Source organism: Phoca vitulina, unplaced genomic scaffold (assembly GCF_004348235.1).
Source record: "Phoca vitulina isolate PV1807 unplaced genomic scaffold, GSC_HSeal_1.0 scaffold33, whole genome shotgun sequence".
NCBI lineage: Eukaryota > Metazoa > Chordata > Mammalia > Carnivora > Phocidae > Phoca > Phoca vitulina.
The window spans coordinates 416,715-437,830 of record NW_022589736.1 but is presented as its reverse complement, the minus strand read 5'-3'; the positions used below and the strand labels follow the sequence as shown (position 1 = coordinate 437,830).

General features: G+C 53.4%; 2 protein-coding genes across 2 annotated transcripts; both read right to left on the bottom strand.

Moving 5' to 3' along the window:
• Positions 1 to 665: 665 nt before the first annotated feature.
• ZG16B (zymogen granule protein 16B) lies at positions 666 to 2,739 on the bottom strand. The gene is made up of 4 exons (XM_032425506.1): positions 2,558 to 2,739; positions 2,386 to 2,468; positions 1,992 to 2,091; positions 666 to 1,023 (listed from the first exon to the last, which is right to left on the bottom strand). Exons 1-4 carry the CDS (start codon positions 2,737 to 2,739, stop codon positions 666 to 668), a joined length of 723 nt encoding a protein of 240 aa, XP_032281397.1.
• An 8,921-nt stretch (positions 2,740 to 11,660) lies between these two features.
• On the bottom strand, positions 11,661 to 21,116 carry LOC116645373 (testisin-like). Its single transcript, XM_032425505.1, has 6 exons — positions 21,037 to 21,116; positions 20,787 to 20,931; positions 20,430 to 20,666; positions 19,463 to 19,740; positions 12,301 to 12,455; positions 11,661 to 11,912 (listed from the first exon to the last, which is right to left on the bottom strand). The coding sequence occupies exons 1-6, from the start codon at positions 21,101 to 21,103 to the stop codon at positions 11,670 to 11,672; spliced, it is 1,125 nt and encodes a 374-aa protein (XP_032281396.1). The 5' UTR covers positions 21,104 to 21,116; the 3' UTR covers positions 11,661 to 11,669.

Here is a 21,116-nt window from a genome sequence, read left to right as displayed (position 1 = left end):
TCCCTTGTCTCTACCGGACCAGGTCTCCCTCCGCCTTCAGGCCCAGAAGCTGCCTCCTTCAGAAAGGCTTCCCTGCAGCACAGCCCCATCGCCCTGCCTCTACGCAGGTGCCCACACACGATGCCCTACATGTGTCCCCGTCAATGGAGAGGCCACCACCTGCTTCTGCCTCCACCCCCTACAGGGTGCCCTTCAGCTGGACACCTGGCCTCTTTTAACCATGAGTGCCCGGGGGAACCCAGGCCCTGGCAGATGTGTGCTGAGCGAGCGAGGAAGTGAATGGCTGGGCTTCCCTGAGGCCCGTCACATACTCAGAGAAGACCGGGACTGAGCCTGGGCTGTCAGAGGCCAGCTGGATGGGCTTGGGGGAGGGGCGGGGTGGAGGGTGACCTGGGAGCCCAGACTCCTCAAAGATGCAAGATCTTTGAGGCCCAGGATCTGCCCAGGCAGAATCCCCGAGGCCTGGGGCATGGGACCCGCTCCTTCCTCACCCTGCACCTCCACCCCAGAGGCCTTGTCTCCCCCCCCCCCCCCCCCAGCTGGGAAAGCTTTGGTCACACCCTGGACCCAAGAACCACACCTGGACACACCATTCTTGCAGAAGCTTTATTTATTGGCGGATTCTAATTTGAGGCCCAGACTCAGCTATTCTCAGCCCCCTTGGCTCAGCTGGAGCACCACGGGTCTCTAGTACTGTTTGGTTCAGTGGTCCACTCCTCATCCTCTAGAGGGTAGTCCCACTCAAAGCAGAGGCCCGAAAGGCCTAAAAACTTATGCTGGCCACAGATTCCCGTGAGCACCTTCCCGTCCTCACTGGGGGAGACGATGAAGGTGTTGCCACTTTCCTTCCCAAAGGTGGCATAGCGCCCTTGATCTGTGGATATGATCAGGGACCGGATAAACACCCTGTAGGAGCCATAGATCATTTGGATGTGTTCTCCTGGCTGCAGGATGAATTCCTGGGTAGTCCCACCTGGGGCGCCAAACACTGTGCTCCAGGACACGCCACATCTCACCTGGATACTGGGACACGGGAAGAGTTGGAGGCCCAGAGCCAGGCTGACCCACCACTCCCCGGGCACTCGATCCCCCTGCAAGGACAGCAATCCTGTCATGACAGGTCAGCGGCCCCACCCCGTGGACAGAGGTGCTGCTCTCAGACCCCCGCTCTGATGTTTTTGGGCTCTGTGAGCTTGGGCTCATTACCCAGCCGCTCCGGGCCTCAGTTTCCTTATCTGAAAAGTGGGAGTGGTTTGGGGGGGCAGGCAGCGAGATCATTCGAAAGGGGACCCTCAGGTGGTGCCGGCCGCTCTCACTGCACACAGTGGGGAGCTGTCCCCAGCCCAGCTTGGACTTTGAACCCCAGCTACCGGCAAGACCAGGTCACAGGCCTTAGAAGCAAGTGACTCCCACAGTTACCTGGGGGAGTTCCACTAGCTCTGCTCATCGGGGCTTCCCTGTTCCCCCCACACGCCTCCTCCCCCCAGCCCTGGCCACACTGTGTCCCCTGAGGCACCTGCTGCCCTCCCCAGGACCCTGGGCGTGTAGAGCACGGGTCCGCCCGGGCCTGGAGCTGCGGCCCGGCTCTCTGCCTCCAGGCATGTCTGCTGACTGGTGTTCTGCCTGCAGTCCTTTTTGACCTCACTGCCTTTCCTCTGACCCTCCCCTGGACAGACCACCCCCTGGGTTCCCCATCGGGCATCTGGGACTGAGAGGCTGTTTGGCATTGAAGGGAGAGAGGAGGGAGAAGCATCACCTACCCCTCTTTTTAGGTCAGCCCAGGAAGCCAGGCAGGACTTGCGGACAGGACGGAAGGGGCTGGTGGGCCGGGGAGGACGCGCAAGGACAGGGACAAACAGGAAGGTGGTGGCTGGTGGCTCCAGAACTCCCAGGGTCATCAGGAGACCAGCGCAGATACAAGGGGACGAGGTGCGAAACCCCCCAGTTCCCGAGGCTGTGGTGACAGGGCTCCGGGCCCCGCTCCTACTCACCTCTTCACCAGGCCCAGGAGACCCACAGCCACCCGGATTCCGGTGATTTCACAGTCGCTGGAGGTGCTGAAATATTTGCCTCCTCCTTCCCCATACATCTCTAGATGGACGAGGGGACCGGGTGGGGAAGAGAAGAGCACCACAGGCTGAGGTGGAGTGTATCCCTGCCCCGAACTAGACGTGGTCCTCCAGGCAGCCGGCGCGGTCCCAGGACTGGAGTCGGTCTGTGGCGAGGGGTGAGCGTGCCCCTCCGGGGAACGGGCTGGGGCAGGGGTGAGCGTGGCCCCCGGGGGACGGGCTGGGAGGGGTGAGTGTGGCACCCTGGGGGGACAGGCCAGGAGGGCCGGGGTGAGCGTGGCCCCCCGGGGTGGGGGGCAGACCCAGCCAGACTTACGCTTTGCCCAGCAGGTGGTGCTCCACAGGAGGGCGAGAGTCAGCCACAGCAGCATGGCCTCTGGATGGTGAGTCCCAAGGCTCCTGGAGGGAAGAGGGCAGGCCACTGACTCTGAGGGGGCCCCCGTCGGACCTCGCCAGGCCCCTTCGTGGGAGGGGAGCGCCGCCCGTACCTGCCCACGAGAGTCCGTCGCCCAGTCCTGGCGGCGCGGCGTCTTGTGCCTGGGTGCTCTCCGCCCGGCCCTTTATACCCACCCCATCCCCGTGGGCCCCCATCCAGAAGGAAGGAAGTAGGGCCACCAGGGCAACAGGAAGGAATTGCGGTCGGCTCTTCCTGGGGGAATCCCAGAGGCATCCTGGGGGAGGCTCCCAGGCGCACTGTGTTTATTGCCTTGGGCTCATGGCCTGCACAAAACAGGACAGTGACAAGCGTTTCTCTGCCACCTCCAGGTCTCTCCCCTCAGCACCTGGACTAGAATGGGGGGTTGCTGGGAGTCCCCCCAGCTTGGCCAGACAGGCCTCCACCCCCCGGGGAGCTACAGCCCAGGTGCCCACAGGGGCTCCTGCCTTGTGCACAACCGGGCCCAGGACCTTATTCAGGCCTGTGTGGAGCTTGGTGTCTCGTGGGCTTCCAGGAGCTCAGGCCAACCCTCAGAGAGAGCTGGACTGTGTGCCCGGCGCCAGGTTTAAGAGACACCCAGGGGTTGGCGCCCCGTGCTGTGTCACTTGGAAGACAGTGACAATCTTTGTGCCCAGAGCAGATGTAGCTGGGACGGGCCGGCCTCAACGGTAGTGCTCCCCGGGGTTGGCCGGGGCATGACCGGGCACAGAGGGTCGGAGAGAGGGCGATTCTCTAGGCCAGTGCCTCTGGGGGCTCCTGGGGTCAGGCCTAGGTGTCAGACTTACGTGGGAGGTAACGGGGGACTTTTCAAGGGCTGCAGGTCTGAGGCTCCTGCCGGTGCTGCCGCTGGAGCCAGACTGGGTCCAAATCTTGGCTTCCCTGCGTGTGAGGCGTGCTGTCCAGGGAGCTCCCACCACCCCAACAGATGGTTGGGTCATCTTTTGTCCGCGAGCTGGGATAGAGCCTCCTCGTGGGTGTTATGAGAATTCAGGGATCCTTCTCCTGCAAGGGCCTGAGCACCCGGGTCTCACCCGTGCTGCCAGGTGGGCAAGGTGGTTCTGGGCCGTGTCCTTTGAAATTGCAAAAGATGGGAAACAGCACACTTGTCCATTTGGGGGGCAGTGTTGGCAGCGCCAGGGAACGCTCTGAGGGCGCGAGGAAGGAGGGATGCACGGCCCAGGAGCCAGGCTGGGTGTTCAGGAAGGTCCCATCTGGTCACAAGAAGAGGGTGCAGAGAACGGCCTCCTGTGCGCACAGACCCACTCTGGAAGCACTGGCTCACCTACTGGTTTCACTGGGATGGCAGTGTTGGGGGACTGGGGACGGGGCGGAGGCCCTGTCTACACCCCGCCGAGGTATCTGGGCCAGGGGTTAGCAGAACCCTGGGGAGCACCCCACCCCCACCCATTGTAGCACAGCCCGGGAGCTGAGAACACTTTTTACAGTTCTCAGTGGTTAGAAACAATTCAAAAGAATAGCACTTTGTGACACATGAAAATCCTGTGAAACTCCGATGGCATTGCCCATGGATAGTGTTCCAGGCACACAGCCAAACCCATTCACGTCACCCCACAGAGCTGAGCAATTATGACACTTTGTGACCCAGAAAACCTGCCCCGTGTATCCTCTGGCCCTTCACCCACAAAGTCAGCGATCCTGGAGGCTCCCTGGTCCCCACTCTGGAAGAGAGGCAGCCCATCCACAGCATTTACCAGCCAGCCCTCCGTGGGGAGAGCACAGAGCTGCTTTGGACATGGCCCTTCCTTCCTGGCCTGCGCTGGTCTCTCTGGAGAGGCCCCTTAGGGCTCAGGCACCCGCCACTGACTCATGTTGAAAGCTAAGGGCTCCCCACCTGGCCTCCCAATGCTCCTAGCCCCTCCCAGAAGCCCCCGGGCCCACTGAGGGAAGGGACAGGGGCAGCCAAACCCCTCCAGAGGCCCCAGAGCCTCCTGTGGGGTGGAGGTGGCAGAGGCCTTGACAGGCGCGGCTCTGGAGGAAGGGCCTGGAGGCTGCACAAAGGGGGCTCTGTTCCTGACCCCCTCAACCGCTGGGCACTTTTGCGGGTCTTGCTGCCAACTCAGGTGCCTTCTTCCTAGTGCCAGGCTGGCCAGGCTTGGCACCCAGAAGGAGGGTCTGTGTGAACCGGAACTCCAGGGAACACTACCTGGGGGAGAGGGGTAGAACCCCGGGGAGCACTACCTGGGGGTGGGTAGAACCCCGGGGAGCACTACCTGGGGGTAGGCAGAACCCCAGGGAGCACTACCTGGGGGTAGGCAGAACCCCAGGGGGCACAACCTGGGGGGTAGGCAGAACCCTGGGGAGCACTACCTGGTGGGGGGGCAGAACCCCAGGGAGCACTACCTGGGGGGAACAGAACTCCGGGGAGCACTACCTGGGGGGGCAGAACCCCGGGGGGCACTACCTGAGGGGACTGGCTGCAAGAAGAGCCAGTTGCTGCCCAGATGACGGGGGTGCCAGGACGTGCCCAAAAGCACACACGAGGTGCATCTTCGGAGGGCAGGAGTATGGTTATAGCAGGGGCACCCGCACACACGTGCGCGCACACAGATGCATCCTCGAGGACGCACGGCTGCCCAGCTGCCCCGACACACGGGGCCTTGCACACGACCTGCACGGACGTACACTCATGCACACCTGCAAGGGGGCCCCTTTCAGGAGCCCTGCCCCCTCATCCTCCCTGGCCCAGTGCTGGCCCTGGGGAGACTCAACACAGGCCCTTGGTCCCTCAGGATGAGGGCTCCCCAGGAGGGGATTTGCAAGGCCATAATCCCCCCATGGGCTTGGCCCAGACCTCACTCTGCCAGGAGCTGGAACAATGCGGCCTTCTCCCAGCAGAGGTGAGGGGCTGGGTCAGGTCTCCCTGCTCGCTGGATGTGGGCTTTCGGGAGACCCCTGTGTGCTCTGAAGCCTGTGGGCCTCGAATTCTCATTGATGCCACGCTCTAAGCTAAGCATTTTCCCCACTTCTCCCCAGAGAAATGCAACACCTATTTTGGAAAATCAGGACACCCAACCACACATTTTGTCTAATCTTTTATGTAATTAAAATCCCATGGGGCACCTGGGTGGCTCAGTCGGTTGAGTGTCTGCCTTCGGCTCAGGTCATGATCTCAGGGTCCCGGGATCGAGCCCCGCATCGGGCGCCCTGCTCAGCGGGAAGCCTGCTTCTCCCTGTCCCACTGCTCCGCCCTCCGCTCGTGCTCGCTTGCTCAAATAAATTAATCTGTATTCAGCCCAAAGTCTCTAAAGGAGAACATTTTCTTGCTTCTTCCAGTCTCTGGTGGCTGTCTGCCGGCCTGGGCCCTTCTCAGCTCGTAGCTACACCCCTGCAGTCTTTCCTCCTCCCTCACCTGCGCCGCTCCCCGTGTCTATGGCTTCTCTTTTCCTGTCTCTGTAAGGACAGCCGGTGTTGCATTTATGGCCCATCCTATCCAGAAGCGCCTCAAGGTCCCTACCTTAATTACATCTGCAAAGACCCTTAGTCCAAATAAGGCCCCATCAGAGGTTCTGAGAGGACATATCCTTTGGGGGGGTGCCACAATTTAACCCACTACAGGGCATTACCCAGCCAGCCCGAGGCTCTGCTGGGAGCCTCTCCTGAACCCCAGAGCTACTGTGTCCCACCTCCAAGTGTCCAGAACCCCACCTCCAGGCCCACTGAGGCCCCAGCCTCATCATCTCCTGCCTCCCTGCTTTGAGAAGCCTGCCGCATAGCTGGGGTCCAACACTCTTAGAGAAGGATTCCCTTTGTAAACGTCTCCTTGTTCCCTGGAGTTCGGAGGCACATGTGTCCGGGCCCCCACCCTGACCCACACCCTACCCATCCTTCCACGTGCCTGTCCTAGAACCTGCCTTTCCAAACAGACTTCTGAAACAATATTCAAACAAAACTACGGTTACTTCCAGGTAAGGGGATTTAGGACATTTTCCTCTTCCTCCCCTGTCCTTTTTTGTATTGCTTTGACTTTTATTTTTTGGTAAGACTGTACCACTTTTACAAACTGAGAAGCATTTTGTTTGGTTTTTTTAAGATTTTATTTGACAGAGAGCACAAGCAGGGGGAGCAGAAGGCTGAGGGAGAGGGAGAAGCAGGCTCCCCGCTGAACAGGGAGCCAGATGGGGACCCCATCCCAGGACCCTGGGATCATGACCTGAGCCGAAGGCAGATGCCTAACTGACTGAGCCCCCCACACCTCTGAGAAGTGTTTTTTTTAACCTGTAAGTTTATAAAGGATATAAAAGTGGACACCCTCAGGGTCAAAACAGGGTGGGAGATGGGTCCCTCTTCCTTTGTTGGAGGAGTGTACTGGAGTCCTCCTCGTGGTTTAAACTCCTTTGAAAACATGAAGCCCATTTGACTAAAGCACTGCACCCATAGAAACATTAGCTGAAAAAATGATTAGGAACAGGTGCCGAGATTTATAAGATTACAGAAAGATGTCGTTTTGTTTTGTTTAAGTAGGCTGCATGCCCAGTGCAGGGCCCAACGTGGGGCTCGAATTCACGATCCTGAGATCAAGACCTGAGCTGGGATCAAGGTAAGTTGGATGCTTAACCGACGGAGCCACCCAGGCGCCCCAAAAATGTCATTTGTAATGACATTTGTCAACAACCTAAATGTCCAGTGTTCAGAAATTGGTTCAAAGTTGGGTTCTGGTGATCTTTAACAGTTTCTTCTTTATGCTCCTTTTGCGGACTTGTATTTTCTAAGGAGAATGCATTATTTTTAGAATCACCATCGTGAGGCTATTTTTACGATACAAACAAGTCTGGCTCTGCAACAGAACCACTTCACCCATTATCTTAAACAGCTGTCCGGAGCAGCAATGTCTGTCAGGCTGGGAATGAGCCGCCCCGGGCTGGGTGTGTGCGAATTCTTCAAGCGACCACCTGCTTCTTGCATGCAAAGGAGACCAGCCTGTGCGGTGGGCAGACCTGTGGATGCGCAGCTCTGCACCTGGCCATCAGACTCCATAAGGGAGAGACTCCCTGGGGGTGTAGAGAAGGGATCCCGCAGACACAGAACGGGGCTAATGGCAACGGGGAGGCGGTGGGCGGGCCGGGGTCCTCAACCCATGCAAATAAGTATGGGGAAATAAACATTGTTTCAGGCCCCTTAACTCACCTGCATGTTCAGGTACCTGCTTATTTAGCAAACATCCATTGAGGGACCAAGCACCTGTGCCCTCCACTCCCCTCTAGAGGAGCCCCTGGGCAGCTTGGGCGGGGAGCCCGCAGCTCAGCAGTGCCCCCTTGCGTCAGAGGGGGCACACAGCAGAGAAAGGTGCTGAAAGACCTGAGATTTTACTGAAGAAAAATCCACCCCAGGAGATGAAGGGTATCAGATCAGGGAGGGACTGAGGGAACTTCCAGGCCCCGGCTTGGCCCTGGAGACGTGGGACAGTGTCTTACAAGTCTCTTCTGAAATTCCCCCAAAACGAGGGTTCCATGGTCAGGTCAGTTTGGGGAACGCTGGCTAATTTTGGACCTTGGGTTTGCTGCCCTCACCCCTAACGCTCCTGATTGTCCTTTTTCTCTTCTTTCCAGGAGTAGAAACGGGACTTCAGTGCCTTATTTCTACCATTTTGCCATCTCTTATTTATTCTTCCTTGCATCCGTCCCCTCATCTGCCCTCGTCCTAGGCCACCACTCTTACTGCTGCTTCTGATTCCTTCCAGGTTTCAGGACCCCTGGGATGACACCGGTTGCACCCGGGCAGTCCAGGATAACCTCCCCATGTCACGCCGCTGGCTCAGCCACGTCTGCAGAGTGTCTTTTGCCATACAGAGTGACGTACTCAGTCTCTGGAGATCTGGACGCTGACAACCTTGGGCTCTGTTCTGTTCCCCACCGCAGGGACCTCCCTCAGGAAGGGCAGGCGGGAGGTCACCTTTGTAAGCCGTCCTGCCTGAGAATGACATCATGTTGCCCTCCCGCTTGACTGGCTGTTAGCAGGTCTAGAATTCAAAAACCGAAATGACCTTTTCTCAGATAATCTTGAAAGACCCTGCAGCACCACCTTCTAGCTCCTATTCCAGAATCTTGATAGCATTCTATTGTTGCGTTTGTCCGTGGAAGTGGCAGGCAGGACCCCTGCAGGGACCCTGCCACCTCCTGTCGCCCCTCACCCGTCGTGAGGTTTGAATCTGCATCCACAGGAGGCTTGAATCTGCATCCACAGAGCCTCCATATGCTTGAGAAAATGTCACTTGTCCACACACCCAACCAACTGGATTCTTGTTTGGTTTTTTTTTTTTTTTTTTTTTTTTTTTAAAGATTTTATTTATTTATTTGACAGACAGAGAGGGAACACAAGCAGGGGGAGAGGGAGAAGCAGGCTTCCCGCAGAGCAGGGAGCCCGATGCGGGGCTCGATCCCAGGACCCTGGGATCATGACCTGAGCTGAAGGCAGACGCTTAACGACTGAGCCACCCAGGCGCCCCTCTTGTTTGGTTTTTAAATACACTTACTGGTTTTGTTTTCTGATTACAGCACAATAGGAAAGGGGTAGCGAAGGAAATCTGGAAAAGGCTAAAAGCGATGGTAATCGCCTAGATGGCCATCACCTGGGGGTGACAAGTGTTGATGCTCTGGACTGTGATTACAATCAGAACCCGTCAGAAATACTTCACTTTCTCCATAATTATTCTTGTTTACATAAGGGAAGTAATAAATCTTAGTGGCTACCTAAAATATCTGCTCTGGCTTCTACAACTTTTTGGAGAATAAGAAAAAGAAAGGAGAAGGAAAAATACATTGTTGGCACCACCCACAATATAAGTGAAAAATAATCACGAGTCTAATACGCTAACATTTACTCTATAAAAACTATGCTTAAAAAGTTTTGATTCGGGACGCCTGGGTGGCTCAGTCGGTTAAGCGTCTGCCTTCGGCTCAGGTCGTGATCCCAGGGTCCTGGGATCGAGTCCCGCATCGGGCTCCCTGCTCCGCGGGGAGCCTGCTTCTCCCTCTGCCTCTGTCTCTCTCTCTCTCTGTCTCTCATGAATAAATAAATAAAATCTTTAAAAAAATAAAAAAAAAAGTTTTGATTCCAGGGGCTCCTGGGTGGCTCAGTTGATTAAGTGTCCGACTCTTGATCTCAGCTCAGGTCTTGATCTCAGGGTTGTGAGTTCAAGCCCCACAATGGGGTCCACACTGGTCGTGGAGCCTATGAAAGGAAGGAAGGAAGGAAAAGAAAAGAAAAAGGAAAGGAAAAAAGAAAAAAAATCTTGACTCCAAAGTAAAGATGTCCTCGAAGATGAAAGTTGCAGGTTTAACTGTCTCCATGAACTCATCACAAGGGAAGGCCCCTCTCGTGGCTGCTGGGAAAACATGCGATGGGACGTTGGTCACTCACGGTCTGGCGACTCCCCACCCAGCCTCCATCTTCCTCACCAGACAGGCCTGCCATGTCCCCACCATGCACGTCCTCCCCAGCAGTCAGAGAGACTCCAGCTGTCCACAGCATGGTGGCACGCCCTGATCCAGCTCTGGAGGGACAAGCAATTCCACTGGCCACCAGCTCAGGCCCACTGGTCAGTGACCGGGTCCCAGCAGCAGCTGGTGCAGGGCACGCGAGCCCAGGCGCACAGGGCCACTCTCTGTGGCAGGGTCGTGTCCTCCAGGGAAGACAGCTGGGAGCGTGAACGCCGAAGGCGGCAGGGACGGGGTGGAGGGGTGATGAGCCCCGAGTGGCCCGCCTGAAGCTGCCAGTTCCCTTCCCAGGATGGCTGAGAGTGCTCACCATCTCCGGCCTATCTCAGGAGAGCAAGGGTGGGGGACACCACAGGGTGAAGGAACCAGGGACCCAGCGCTGCCCCACGATGACCCCCCGGGGCGGAGTGTCGATGGTCCCCTGGGGCTCCCTTCCACCCTGGGCCCGGAAACGTCCAGTGTGGCCTGTGCCACAGGAGGGGGTGGCCAGACCTCCCGGAGCCCGTCACTGATCCCGGGTGGGGCTGTGGGGTGTCTCCACCGTGAAGGGCACAGGGCTGCATGGTCATTGCTGGGCCAGCGCAGGCTCCGGGACCGCCCATGCAGGAAGGTACGGCCACGGCCAGTTAGTGACAAAGGGAGAGCCGGCCTGAAGGACCCTAATGGGTGTGATGAGCAGATGACAGAGTGGAGGGAGTGACGTCTCAGATGAGGCCTGGAGGAGAGCGGGGCTCAACCAGGAGAAGGGGGAACATTCTAGACCAAGGAAACGGCACCTGCAAGGACCCCAAAGGCCAGAGCCGGTCACACAGGCGCCATGTAAGTGTGGGGGAGCCTCACGAGGGGTGAGGGGCGACAGGAGGTGGCAGGGTCCCTGCAGGGGTGGGGTGCCCGGCCTGGCCAGGAGCCCAGGAGCACCGGGAAGCCGCTGGCCCTGCTGCGTGTGGCGTGGGGGAGGGCAGGAAGGAAACAAACGGGGCGCCCGCACCTGACGCAGCGGTGGCCTCTGAGGGAGCTGGTGAGACAGGGAGCAGACAGGGCCTCCTGCCTGGCGGGAAGGACTTTGGTCTTGTTTGTGGCAGCCCACCAGCGTCTGACCACTCCCCCCGTTTGGGGAAGCAGAACCCCGTTCCAGCCTTCCTCCCAGGATCACGGGTGAGCAGGGAGGTTTGCTTCGCGGGTGCTGAGGCGCCGCTGTGGTTTCTCACGGGCTCCAGTGGGACTGTGCCTCAGTTGCCCACAGCGGGAACCTCCTCACTGGGGCTTCCTGGTATCACCTCCCAAATCAACTTCCCACACCCCAGTCCTGGTCCCAGGTCGGCCTCGGGGACGGAGGTCAGACCAGGAGTGTCTGGTGGGGGGGCCCCGAGCACCGAGGGGTTCAGGACGTTTCCTCCCGGCACCCCTGTTCGTCTCCCCAGGGGCTACTAATGTCCTCCCATAAATTATCTTTCTGACTCAACTAACCCGAGGGGGTCCTGTGGCTTGCCCCCCAAACCTGAATAGTGCGGACCGCTGGAGCAAGATTTAGGAGTTAGGGAGTGCTGCTGGGGTGTCTGGGTGTCCAGGGAGCCCCCCGGGGCCACAGAAGGCTCTGCAAGGCACAGACTCCAACATGCAAACGTGTTTATTAGCAAAGGAACCCAGGGGGACGGGGCTGGCTTAGCAGACGGCCCCACTCTCCCCCCACTCTCCCGGGCTCTGCAGGGCTCAGGCCAGCTGCAGGAGGGAGGCAGGCCAGAGCAGAGGGAGGAGGAGCAGGGGCGGGCAGGGGGCTGGCCTGGGAACGCCGGGGCTGCGGGCCAACAGCATCCGGATCCAGTTGAAGTGCCTACTGACGTTGGTGTAAACACCCGGCCGGTTGGGCCTCCCGCAGCCTGATCCCCAGCTCACGATTCCAACCTGAATCCACAGCCCTTTCTTTTCACAGGCCAGGGGTCCACCTGAGTCACCCTGGGGAGCAGCGCGGGTGAGCCAGGCCTGGGGCGGGGCCCGAGGGACCAGTGGAGAGGCGGGGACAGCAGGGGGGGCTGTGGAGCTGGGCAGATTGGGTGCAAATCCCACCCCCCACCCCGGAAGTGAACAAGCCTCAGTTTCTGCATCTGCAAAGTGGGGCAATAGTCTCTAACTGCCCCCCCCAATTTCCAGGTGAGGATCAAAGGAGGTACAATGAATGCAAAACAATGCTTGTCTCACAGGCTAGATAACTAAGGTCTGTTGTTTTCTCATGAATAAATGCTGAGGGTGGGTTGATGGGCATCATGGGGGATGCTCCCAGGTCCAAGGTTGGGAGGGGTGGTGCCTGGTTCCAGCAAGGCCCTTTTAGGGCAGGGGCACTCACTTTGCAGGCGTCCCGGCTGCCATCCTCGGAGCCAGCACAAATCATGTCATTCAGGTCGTTACTGAGGAAGCGGGGCTGGTGTAACAGGTAGTCACACCAGGAGTTGTTTATGATGGAGACCGGCACTTCGTGGAGAATGTAAGGAGGCGGCAGAGCTGCCAGGGGTTGGGGTGACAGAAAGACAATGACTTAGCCCCTCCTCTGCCATCTGGGACAGGGGGTGGGGTCCCTGGGACACCCAAGGTGCCTGGGACATTGCTCTTGATGACTCTTCTGCGCTAGCCCAGCACCCTGCACATTATGGGTGATGAACAACATCACTGAAGGACCCAATGGATGGAGAGCTGAGCCTTGGTTTCTCTCTCTATAGAATGGGGATGACAGCCCCTGCCTGAGCCAGTGGGGTGGTCGCTTAGCCACAGCATGCACGGGGTGGGGGTGGGGCGATAACATACTGAGATGGTTTAGGATTAACATACTACATCTGCAAGATTCAGGTTGAAAATGCCCCGGATTTGTTAAAAGATGTGAATCTATACCCCAAAGAAGCTGAACAATCTCCAAGTAGGATAAACACAAGGAGGTCCACACTGAGATATATTTTCATCAAACTCTAAAAAAAAAAAAGGGAGAATTTTGTAAACAGCAAGAGAGAAGCTTCACATCAAGTGAAAGACCTTTAACAAGATTAACAGCCAAATGCTTTTCAGATACAGGGAGGCCAGGAGGCAAAGGGATGACATATTCCAACTGCTGAAAGAACAGAAGAGTCAACCGACAATTCTGTATCTTCTGTATCGGGCACAACTATCCTTCAGAAAGTGAGGGAGAGGGGCGCCTGGGTGGCTCAGTTGGTAAGCGACTGCCTTCGGTTCAGGTCATGATCCTGGAGTCCTGGAATCGAGTCCCGCGTCGGGCTCCCTGCTCAGCAGGGAGTCTGCTTCTCCCTCTGACCCTCCCCCCTCTCATGCTCTATCTCATTGTCTCTCTCAGATAAATAAATAAAATCTTTAAAAAAAAAAAAAAAAAGAAAAGAAAGTGAGGGAGAGTTTAAGAGATTCTCAGATAAACAGATGTCCAGAGGGTGCATCCCAAGTAGACCCACCTGACAAGAAATGCAAAAAGGAGATCTTCAGGCTGCAATCAAAGGACACTGTGTCCTTTCATAGAGAGAGAGAGACAGTGCTGGTAAAGACCACATGGGTAAGCATGAGAACCAGTGTTCTTAGAGTTTTGGTTTGTCACTTCTTTTTTTCCTTTTATAATTAAAGACACATGCACAAAACAACAGTTATATATTTCTGTTAATGGTTGCACGATATGTAAACTTGACAATAAGAGCTTAAGGGGGGAGTAGAGCTGTACAGGAACAGAATTTTTGTATACTATTGAAGCTAAGTTGGTATTAATTCAAAATAAATTGCTATAGGGTCATCTGGCTGGCTCAGCTGGTAGAGCGTGCGACTCTTGATCTCAGGGTTATGAGTTCAAGCCCCACGTTGGGTGTAGAGACTACTTAAAAATTAAAAAAAAAATCTTGAATAAAATAAAGTGAAATAAATTTAAGTTGTTAATTGTAATCCCCAGGGCAACCACTAAGAAAATATACAGAACAGGAAATGGGAAGGGAATCAACACAGTACACTAATAAAAATCAATGAAACACAAAAGGAGGAAATAAAAAAGATGCAGGATACAGGCATAGATATTAACAGATACGACAAGATATAGAAAACAAATAGAATAGTGATAGAAGTAAATCCTTACTTGTCAATAATTTTAATGTAAATGGATTAAACACTGCAAACAAGCAAAGGTTAGCAGAATGGATTACAAACACAAGATCCAACTACGTACTGTGTGCAAGACAATCATTTTAGATCCAAAGGCACACAGAGTTGAAAGTAAAAGTTTGGGGAAAAAGAGATTCCACACAAATAACCACCAGAGAAGAGCAGAGGTTGCTATTTTAATGTCAGACAAAACAGACTTTCAGTTAAAACCTGTTATGAGAATCAAAAAAGAACAATCTATACTGATAACAATGTCAAAATCATAAGAAGATAAAATAATTACAAACATTGACACACCTACCAAGCCCCAAAATACATGAGGCAAAATTGACAAAACTAGTGGGAGAAACAGTTCTAACCACAGTTGGGGGCTCAAAACCCCACTTTGAATAATGAGTAGAACCACCAGAGAGGAGATCAACAAGAAAATAGGGGACCTGAGTAACTCTATAAAGTAACGAGACCTAACAGACATATACAGAACGACCTGCCCAGACGATGGCAGAACACACATCCCTCTCAGGTGCACGTGGGACACTCTCCAGGACAGATGGTATGTCAGGCCACAAAATAAGCTGCAATAAATTAGAAAAGATTGAAATCATACACAACATTTCTCCAACCACAGGGGACTGAGGCTAGAAGCCAGTAACAGAAGACAAACAAAAATTCATGGATGTGTGGAAATTAAACAAATTCTTTACCAATGGATAAAAGAAAACAAAATCACAAGGAAAATGAGAAAACACTTTGAAATGAATGCAGATGAAAATAAGACACACCAAAACTAATGGGATGCAGCACGGGCAGCCCTCAGAAGGAAACTTACAACTGGAAATGCCGACATTAACACAGGAGAAAAATCTCAGACCAATCCTCTGATTTACGGCTTAAGAAAGTAGAAAAAGCAGAGCAGACTGAACTCAATGGTAGAAGACAGAAGGAAATCATAAAGAGAGGAACAGACAGAATTGAGCTAGGGGATAGAAGAACAGAGAAAATCAACAAAATCAGAACTTGGTTCTTTGAAAGATCAACATAACTGACGACGAAAGTGAGGCCATTACTACTGACCTTACAGAAATAATGATGTCTGTAGGGGAATATGACCAGTTGTACCCCAACAAATTAGATCACAGCGATGAGATGCACAAAATCTCAGAAACATATAAACTACCAAAACTGAATCAGGAAGAAATAGAATGTCTGAACAGAGCAATAAGAGATTGAATGTGTAGTAGGAACCTCCCAACAAAGACAAACCTTGGACCAGATGCCTTCAATGGTGAATTCTACCAAACATCGGAAGAAATTAACACCAATCCTTCCTGAACTCTTCCAAAAAATACAAGAGGAAGGAACACTTCCTAACTCATTCCATGGGACGAGCATTACGGTGACACCAAATCCCAGACAAGGACATCACAAGAAAAAGAAACAATAGACCAATATCCTTTATGAATATATATGCAAAAATCCTCAACAAAATGCTAGCAAACTGAATCCAACAGCATATTAAAAGAACTGTACATCATGACCAAGTGAAATTTATCCCGTGAATAAAAGGGTGGTTCCATATATGAAAATCAATGAATATAATGTACTGTATATGTTAATAAAATGAAGGGGAAAAAAAACATGGTCAACTTAGTAGATGCACACAAAGCAGTTGGCAAAATCCAAAAATCCTTCATCATAAAAACACTCTATAAACTAGGAATAGAAGAAACTTCCTCAACATGATAAAGAATATATGTAAGAAACTCACAGCTAACATCATACTGAATGGTGAAAGACTGAAAGCTTTCCCCCTAAGATCAGGAACAAGACAGTGATGCCAGTTTTTGCCATTTCTATTTAACAATTTACTGAAAGTTCTAGTCAGGGCAGTTAGCCAAGAAAAAGAAATAAAACACATCAAAATTGGGAAGGAAGAGGTAAAACTATCTCTATTCATGGATGATATGATCTTATATACAGAAAATCATCAAGAATACACAAAAGAGGACTACAGTTAATAAGTGAAGTCAGCAAAATTGTAGGGTCCAAGATCAAAACACAAGAGTCTGTTATACTACCGGGCGCCTGGGTGGCTCAGTTGGTTAAGCGACTGCCTTCGGCTCAGGTCATGATCCTGGAGTCCTGGGATCGAGTCCCGCATCGGGCTCCCTGCTCAGCAGGGAGTCTGCTTCTCCCTCTGACCCTCACCCCTCTAATGCTCTCTCTCTCATTCTCTCTCTCAAATAAATAAATAAAATCTTTAAAAAAAAGAGTCTGTTATACTACCAATGAACAATTCTAAAAGGAAATTTAATACGAAATTTCATTTACAAAGCATCAAAAATAATAGGAATAAATTTAATTGAGGAGATGAAAGACTCACGCACAAAAAGACTACAAAACATTGCTGAAAGAAATTGAAGACCTAGGGGCACCTGGGTGGCTCACCGGGTTGAGCATCTGACTCGATTTCAGCTCGGGTCATGATCTCAGGGTCACGAGATCTAGCCCTGCATCAGGCCTTGCACTCCGCATGGAGTCGGCTTGGGATTCTCTCTCTCCTTCTCCCTCTGCCCCGCCCTCAGCTTGCACGCTCTCTCTAAAAAAAAAAAAAAAATTTTTTTTTTAAAGATTTTATTTATTTGAGAGAGAGAGAGAGCGAGAGAGAGCACGAGCAGGGGGGAGGGGAAGAGGGAGAAGCAGGCTCCGCACTCAGCAGGGAGCCCCACATGGGGCTCCATCCCAGAACCCTGGGATCATGACCCAAGCTGAAGGCAGACGCTTAGCTGAATGAGCCACCCAGGAGCCCCAGGAGAAGAAATTAAAGACCTAAACAAATGGAAATACATCCCATGTTCATGGATTGGAGACATAATGAAGATGGCACTACTCCCCAAAGCAATCTACAAATTCAATGCAATCCCTCTTCAAATCCCAATGCTCTTTTTAGCAGAAATAGACAAGTTGACCCTCAAATTCATATGGAATACCAAGAGACCCCAAATAACCAAAACAATATTGAACAAGTAGAACAAAGTTAGACGATTTACACTTCCTGATTTCGAAACATATTATAAAGTTATAAGAATCAAACAATGAGGTGCTGGCATAAGGATGAACATACAGAACAAAGAAGTACATCTATGGTCAATCAATAAGGGTGCCAAGACAATGCAAGGGGGAAAGGAGTCTCTCTTTTTTTTTTTTTTAATTAATTTATTTGACAAAGAGAAAGAGCAAACGAAGTGGGGAGCAGGAGAGGGAGAAGCGGGCTCCCCGATGAGCAGGGATCCTGATGCGGGGCTCCATCCCAGGAAGCTGGGATCACAACCCAAGCTGAAGGCAGACGCTTACCTGAATGAGCCACCCATGTGCCCGAGAGGAGTCTCTTTAACAAATGGTGCTGGGACAACTGGGATATCTACATGCAAAAGAATGAAACTGGACCCCTACCTCACACCATATACAAAAATCAACTCAAAATGGGTGAGAGACATAAATGTAAGAGCTAAAACTATAAAACTCTTCAAGAAAACATGGAAGTACATCTTCATGACCTAGAATTTGGTGACAGGTTCTTAGATATGACATCAAAAGCACAAGCAACAAAAGAAAAAATAAATGATTTAAACATCAAAATTAAAAAAAATTTTTTTTGCATCAAAAGACACTATCAAGAAAGTGCAAAGAAATCTGCAGAATGGGAGAAAATATTTGCAAATCATATGCCTGATGAGGGTTTAGTATCCAGAACATATAAAGAACTATTACAACTCTACAACAAGGGCGCCTGGGTGGCTCAGTCAGTTGAGCGTCTGCCTTCAGCTCAGGTCATGATCCCAGGGTCCTGGAATTGAGCCCCACGTCGGGCTCCTTGCTCAGCAGGAAGCCTGCTTCTCCCTCTCCCTCTGCTGCTCCCGCTGCTTGTGCTCTCTCTGTCAAATAAATAAAATCTTATTTAATAATTAAAAAAAATTAGGGGGTTCCTGGGTGGCTCAGTCATTGAGCGTCTGCCTTTGGCTCAGGTCATGATCCCAGGGTCGTAGGATCAAGCCCCACATTGGGCTCCATGCTCGGCAGGAGGCCTGCTTCTCCCTCTCCCACTCCTCCTGCTTGTGTTCTTGCTCTCGCTATCTCTCTGTCAAATAAATAAATAAAATCTTTAAAAATAAATAAATAAATAAATTCAACAACTCAACAACAAAGACAACTCAATTTAAAAATGGGTAAAGGCCTTGAATAGGCATTTCTCCAAGAAAGATCTACAAACAGCCAGCAAGCACGTGAAAAGATGCTCAATATCCCTAGTCATTTTAGGAAAATGCAAATCAAAACCCCAACGAGATGTCACTTCACATCCACTAGGATGGAGGGAAAAAAAACAAGTGTTGAGGAGAATGGGGAGAAATTATAAGCCTCACTCGTTGTTGAGGGGAATGTAAATGGTGCGGCTGCTGTGGAACATGTTTCTTGGTTCCTCAAAAAGTTAAACACGGAATTACCACGTGATTCAGCAATTGTGTGCCTAAATATATACACAAAAGAACTGAAAAGAGGTGTTCAAACAAAAATTCATACATTAATGCTTATAGCAGCTCTATTCACAATACCCAAAAGGTAGAAACAACACAAATGTCCACCAATGTAAGAATGGCTAAAGAAATTGTGGTATAGCCATACAATGAGATGTTATTTGGCCATAAAAAGGAACGAGATTCTGACACATACTATAACATAGATGAATCATGAAAATGTTACGCTAAGTGAAAGAAGCCGAACACCAAAGGTCAAATACCGTATGAACCCATTTACAGGAAATACCCAGAATACGTAAATCCATAAAGACAAGGAGCTTGTTAGCGGTTGCCAAAGGCTGGAAGGAGAGGGTAAGGAGGAGTGACTGCTTAGTGATGGCAGGATTTCCTTGGGAAGCAATGACAATGTTTTGGAACTTGATAGAGTTGATGGTTATACACTGTGAATGAGCTAAATTAAATGCCACAGAATTATACACTTTAAAATGGTGAATTTTATGTTTTGTGAGTTAAATCTGAATTAAAAAAACCCAAAACACCTGCGGCCTTTCTGACAAGTCTAACCCCAAAACTTCCACACCCCTGCAGTCTGGGGGGTGCAGGCCCGGGCCCAGCTGGGCTCCCTCTCACTGTGGCTCCTGGCTCACAGTCTCTGGAAGGGAGAGGGAAGCGGCTGTGAGGACAGAAGTCTGTCCCTTCCAGGGGGAGCAGGAGCGGACAGCAGGTGAGGAGACAGTGCTGAGCGGCCCCAGCTGTGCACAGACCCAGGTGCGGATGCAACAGATGGTGGAGCGTGAGTCCCCCCCCGCCCCACCCCCCTGCCTCCAGCCTCACCCTGATCTTCTTGGATGTCCCCCCAGCTGGTCACCCAGCAGTCGGTCCGGTTCTGGAACTCGGAAGAGGAGGTCAGAACACAGATGGGCTGGATGTACTTATTGTAGGTGACAGAGGAGGACAGCTTCAGCAGGGCGATGTCCTTGAGTGAAGTCCCACTGAACTGGGGATATATAATAATATCCTTCACCCTGTAACGACGGTAGAAGGTCCACAGTTTCCAGGAACTTGGCCTAGAAGACAGCTCACCGATTTGAACCGTCCATTTTGAGGGATCACTGTGCCTGGCAAGGGAGGAGAGAGCAGGGAGGGATCCTTAGAGAAGGGAGGGCCCCCTGAGCACACCTGGGGCCGACTCCCTGAGGTGGGACTGCTGCGGGTGCTACTCGGGCTCATCCTGGACACCATTACAGTTCCTCTCACGGACCAAAGCCTCCAGTGTAGAAATGATAACGCTCAGAGAAGATGGACCAAAGTCCTAGACTCTGGGGATGTGGGGGTGGGGCAGCAAGGTGCCTCCCCCTGGGGCCTGATCTGGCCAGTCACTCAGCCAGCCTGTCACCTCCCACAGCCATCCTAAAAAAACAATGAACAGATGCACAGGACCAGAGCAGGTGGAAAACTCCACCACCACCTTCGCCACAGGCCAGGCTCTGTGCCCAGCACTTCCCCACCTCCTTCCACCCCCTGGTACGTGGGACGAGGAAGGGGACGCCTGGTGCTGCCATCTGGGGAGAAAAGAAGACAGAAAAGAACACGACACAAAAGTGCGTGCGAAGGTTCTGAAGAACGTTCTAGAAGAAGGCGAACGAGGTTTTCCTCACGTGGCTGCAGCTGGGCCTGGGGCTCAGGAAAACACGAGGGCTGCATCCGCACCCGGACCGCGCGCAGGACCCGGACACCCCCCAGCCCCCCTCCCCCCCCCCGCCCCGTCCCCTGGTGTGGGGACCGCTGGCCCCAGACTCACTTTAGGAAGCAGTGCGCGGCCGTGAGCACCCAGCGGCGGTTCAGCAGGCTCGCTCCGCAGCGGTGGCGTTTACCCCTGCGCAGGCTGACCTGCCACGGCCAGCGCCCCAGCTCTGAGTCCTTTCCGCCCACCACGCGCGGCTCGATTTTGTGGCGGCCACAGGGCCCTGGGACGGACAGACGGACACGCGGCTGAGCGGCAGGACCCCGCCCTCCTGCGCGAAGGGAAGGGGCTCCCCTTCGGGGACGGAGAAGGGCGCGCGTCGGGGGTCGCGCCGCAGGGGGACCAGGGGACCCCGGGACCCTCCCCACGTGGTCCGCGGGCGCCCGCCCCTCCCCCCAGGGGCCCGGCAGTTACACGTGAGCAACGACGAGTTCTCGAAACCTGGGCGGAGGAGAGGAGAAGATGAGGCGCCCTCTGCGCTGCGGCTCAGGGGCCCCGCGCGGGGAAGCGCGCGTCCTGGGCGCCTTACCTGCAAACAGCTGGTCCTGATCCTGAAACTCTGGGGGGGCGGGCGGGAGGGTGAGCTCCGCCCGGTCTGCGCGCGCCCCAGCCGCCCCCCCCCCCAGCAGCCCGACGCCGGCCCGCGGCCCCCGCCTGAGCTCACCCTGCCTCCCGAGCTGCGCTCGCACCAGCAGCTGCAGCAGCAGCAGCGCCCCGACGCGCGCGCCCATGGCCTCGTCTCCC